This window comes from Coregonus clupeaformis, unplaced genomic scaffold (assembly GCF_020615455.1).
Source record: "Coregonus clupeaformis isolate EN_2021a unplaced genomic scaffold, ASM2061545v1 scaf0860, whole genome shotgun sequence".
Lineage (NCBI taxonomy): Eukaryota > Metazoa > Chordata > Actinopteri > Salmoniformes > Salmonidae > Coregonus > Coregonus clupeaformis.
In genome coordinates this window covers 169,706-174,079 of record NW_025534314.1, presented here as the reverse complement: position 1 = coordinate 174,079, position 4,374 = coordinate 169,706, and the positions used below count along the sequence as shown (strand labels likewise).

The 4,374-nt window shown below is 44.1% G+C and overlaps 1 protein-coding gene across 1 annotated transcript; it reads left to right on the top strand.

The window, feature by feature from the left end:
- Positions 1-1,127: 1,127 nt before the first annotated feature.
- On the top strand, positions 1,128-3,274 carry LOC121557554 (beta-microseminoprotein). Its single transcript, XM_041871147.1, has 4 exons — positions 1,128-1,204; positions 1,478-1,589; positions 1,910-2,012; positions 3,067-3,274. The coding sequence occupies exons 1-4, from the start codon at positions 1,199-1,201 to the stop codon at positions 3,197-3,199; spliced, it is 354 nt and encodes a 117-aa protein (XP_041727081.1). The 5' UTR covers positions 1,128-1,198; the 3' UTR covers positions 3,200-3,274.
- The last annotated feature ends 1,100 nt before the right edge of the window (positions 3,275-4,374 follow it).

Here is a 4,374-nt window from a genome sequence, read left to right as displayed (position 1 = left end):
CCTCCTCCATGATTTACGGTGGGAAATACACATGCGGAGATCATCCGTTCACCCACACCGTGTCTCACAAAGACACAGTGGTTGGAACCAAAAATCTCCAATTTAGACTCCAGACCAAAGGACAAATATCCACCGGTCTAATGTCCATTGCTCGTGTTTCTTGGCCCAAGCAAGTCTCTTCTTATTATTGGTGTCCTTTCGACCATGAAGGCCTGATTCACACAGTCTCCTCTGAACAGCTGATGTTGAGATGTGACTGTTACTTGAACTCTGTGAAGCATTTATTTGGGCTGCAATTTCTTAGGCTGGTAACACTAATGAACTTATTCTCTGCAGCATAGGTAACTTTGGGTCTTCCATTCCTCATGAGAGCCAGTTTCATCATAGCGCTTGATGGTTTTTGCGACTGCACTAAAAGTTATTGAAATGTTCCGTATTGACTGACCTTCATGCCTTAAAGTAATGATGGACTGTCGTTTCTCTTTGCTTTTTTGAGCTGTTCTTGCCCCCCCCACCTTGTCACAACACAACTGATTGGCTCAAATGCATTAAGAAGGAAAGAAATTCCACAAATTAACTTTTAAGAAAGCACACCTGTTAATTGAAATGCATTCCATGTGACTACCTCATGAAGCTGGTTGAGAGAATGCCAAGAGTGTGCAAAGCTGTCATCAAAGCAAAGGGTGGCTATTTGAAGAATCTCAAATATAAAATATATTTTCATTTGTTTAACACTTTTTCGGTTAGTACATGATTCCCTATGTGTTATTTCATAGTTTTGATGTCTTCACTATTATTATACAATGTAGAAAATAGTAAAAATAAAGAAAAACCCTTGAATGAGAAGGTGTTCTAAAACTTTTGACTGGTAGTCTAATTTCCGATTGAGCCGACATATGCAGCATGAATGCAGTCTCCGTGACCACGGGAACATTGTTTATAACTGTCTATCGCGCTGTAACGCTGATTTTCCGCGATACGGAAGGAATAGAGCCCTAAATCAAGTCTAAGTATTTTTACATTCATCTGCCTTACGGTTTCCGATGCTCCTGATAGGTCAATATTTCATTGGGGGCAGGAGTAGGGAACCTAGATGCAGCTGTCTGGTATCATAATCACTTGACACAATAACAATGAGACCAACTGATCTGTTAGTTTATTATTGTGGGTTTTTGGTTGCAAGCAAGTTTGTTTTATCATGCAGGTGAATGTAATCTCCCGTCAGTAGCATTTTAAAGGGATCATTCGGGATTTTGGCAATGAAGCCCTTTATCTACTCCCTCAGAGTGAACTCGTAGCCCTTTATCTACTCGATATAATATTTAACTAACCCTAACCCCAATGAAGCCCTTTATCTACTCCCTCAGAGTGAACTCGTGGATATAATATTTAACGAAAGAAATCCAGCGCTAACCTGCAGGAGCGCGCAAAATTATTTAGTGTTTGTTGCAATCGACCAATCGTGTGTCTGTTTCAGGGTTCTCTCGTCCGTGTGGTAGTGTGTGTTCTGGCGTTGGTGGTCGTGTGCCGAGCTCAATGCTTCTTCCAGGGGCTGGAGACCAAAGACTCCAAGACTCCTCCACCAAAGGGTGAGTCTAGTACTATACTACCACAATATTACTACAATACTATTACAATACTATTACAATACTATTACAATACTATTACAATACTATTACAATACTATTACAATACTATTACAATACTATTACAATACTATTACAATACTACTACAATACTATTACAATGTTAATTCGACAGTAATGTTAGCACTGTAACCAGGATAAGGAGGGTGTGATGCTGTATGCGTTAGGTCATGTTGCTTAAACTGGTGAGTGTGTGTGTGTGTGTGTGTGTGTGTGTGTGTGTGTGTGTGTGTGTGTGTGTGTGTGTGTGTGTGTGTGTGTAGGGTGTGTGGATAAGGAGGGAAAGCAGCATGTGTTCGGTTCTTCATGGGTGAAGGACTGCTACGACTGTTCCTGCTCCGAGGAAGGCATCGGCTGCTGCAACAAGTAACACCAAATATCTCTTTCAAATTCAAATAAGCTTTATTGGCATGAGTATAACCCTATCTGTCTATACTTCTCTGAGAGATGCACTAGTTATATTGAGAGATGGAACTCAGCAAACAAGAGCCTGATTTGACCCCCCTCTCGCTCTCTCTCGATCTGTCTTCACCCCCCTCTCTCTCCCCCTCTCTCTCTCCCCCTCTCCCTCTCTCTCTTTCTCCCTCTCCCTTTCTGTCTCCACCCCCCGCTCTCTCTCTCACCCTCGATCTGTCTCCACCCCCTCTCCCTCCCAACCACCGCCCCTCTCTCTCCCTTTCTCTTTCTCTCTCCTCTCTCCTTCTACCTCTCCCTCTCTCCCTTCTACCTCTCCCCCTCTCCCTCTCTCCCGTCTTCCTTCTACCTCTCCCCCTCTCCCTTCTACCTCTCCTTCTCCCCCTCTCCCTTCTTCCTTTTCTCTCTCTGTCACCACCCACCTCTCTCCCCCTCTCCCCCTCTCCCTTCTACCTCCTTCTTCCTTCTACCTCTCCCCCTCTCCCTTCTACCTCTCCCTCTCTCCCGTCTTCCTTCTACCTCTCCCTCTCTCCCTCTCCCTTCTACCTCTCCCTCTCTCCCGTCTCCCTTCTACCTCTCCCCCCTCTCCCCTTCTCCCTTCTACCTCCCTCTCCCTTCTACCTCTCCCCCTCTCCCTTCTACCTCACCCCCTCTCCCGTCTTCCTTCTACCTCTCCCGCTCTCCCTTCTACCTCACCCCCTCTCCCGTCTTCCTTCTACCTCTCCCCCTCTCCCTTCTACCTCACCCCCTCTCCCGTCTTCCTTCTACCTCTCCCTCTACCTCCCTCTCCCTTCTACCTCTCCCCCTCTCCCCTTCTTCCTTCTACCTCTCCCCCTCTCCCTTCTACCTCACCCCCTCTCCCGTATTCCTTCTACCTCTCCCTCTCTCCCCCTTTCCCTTCTACCTCTATCTTCTGCCTCTCCCTCTCTCCCGTATTCCTTCTACCTCGCCCTCTCCCCCCCTCTCCCCTCTCCCCCTCTCCCTTCTACCTATCTTTCCATCTCAGGATCCCAACGGTGGTGAATCTCCCTTCAGAGTGTGAGCTGGTGGTGGACAGAAACGCCTGCTCATCCAGAGTGGTGATGAGGTCAGACAAGACCAAGGACTGTGACCAAGGACCCATCAGTATGATCTTATAAAAACACGGTTTAATGTACACACCAACATATATAGAAGGAACTTACATCAAATAAAACAAGGCAATAGTGAACATGTCTATGTTTATTTGTTTATTTGGATCCCCATTAGCTTTTTCAGAAGCAGCAGTTACTCTTCCTGGGTTCCACAAAAAAACACAAAACATGACAAGTAACAAAACACTGATACATTGACAGATAAGGACAGTAACACAAATGTAAAATCTAATGATATACAAACAATGCAACAAAAAAATACAAACAATACAAAAAATGTTTTGTGTTAGTGTGTTTGTGTGTCGCCTTACAGTCCCTGCCGTTCCATGAGTTGTTCTTTAATCTGTTTTTTAAATGTCATTTTGATGTTTGGAAGGGAGTTCCATGCGATCATGGCTCTGTATAAAACTGTGCGTTGCATTTAATTCGTGGAGGAAAATGTTGGTTCCACTGATATTGGCAACTACTATAATGACTTTTTCATTGGCAAGATTATCAAATTTATGCATGACATGCCAACAACAAACGCTGACACTACACATCCAAGTATATCTGACCAAATTATAAAAGACAAGCTTTGTAATTTTGAATTCCTTAAAGTGAGTGTGGAAGAGGTGAAAAAATTATTGTTGTCTATCAACAATGACAAGCCACCGGGGTCTGACAACTTGGATGGAATTTACTGAGGATAATAGTGGACGATATTACCACTCCTATTTGCCATATCTTCAATCTAAGCCGACAAGAAAGTGTGTGCCCTCAGGCCTGGAGGGAAGCAAAAGTCATTCCGCTACCCAAGAATGGTAAGGCCCCCTTTGCTGGCTCAAATAGCCGACCAATCAGCCTGTTAACAACCCTTAGTAAACTTTTGGAAAAAAACGTGTTTACCAGATACAATGCTATTTTACAGTAAACAAATTGACAACAGACTTTCAGCATGCTTATAGGGAAGGGCATTCAACATGCACATGCAACTTACACAAATGACAAATTGATGATAGGAATATTGTGGGAGCTGTTTTGTTGGACTTCAGTGTGGTTTTTGACATTATCGATCATAGTCTGCTGCTGGAAAAACGTGTGTGTTATGGCTTTACACCCCCTGCTATATTGTGGATAAAGAGTTACCTGTCTAACAGAACACAGAGGGTGTTCTTTAATGGAAGCCTCTCCAACACAAT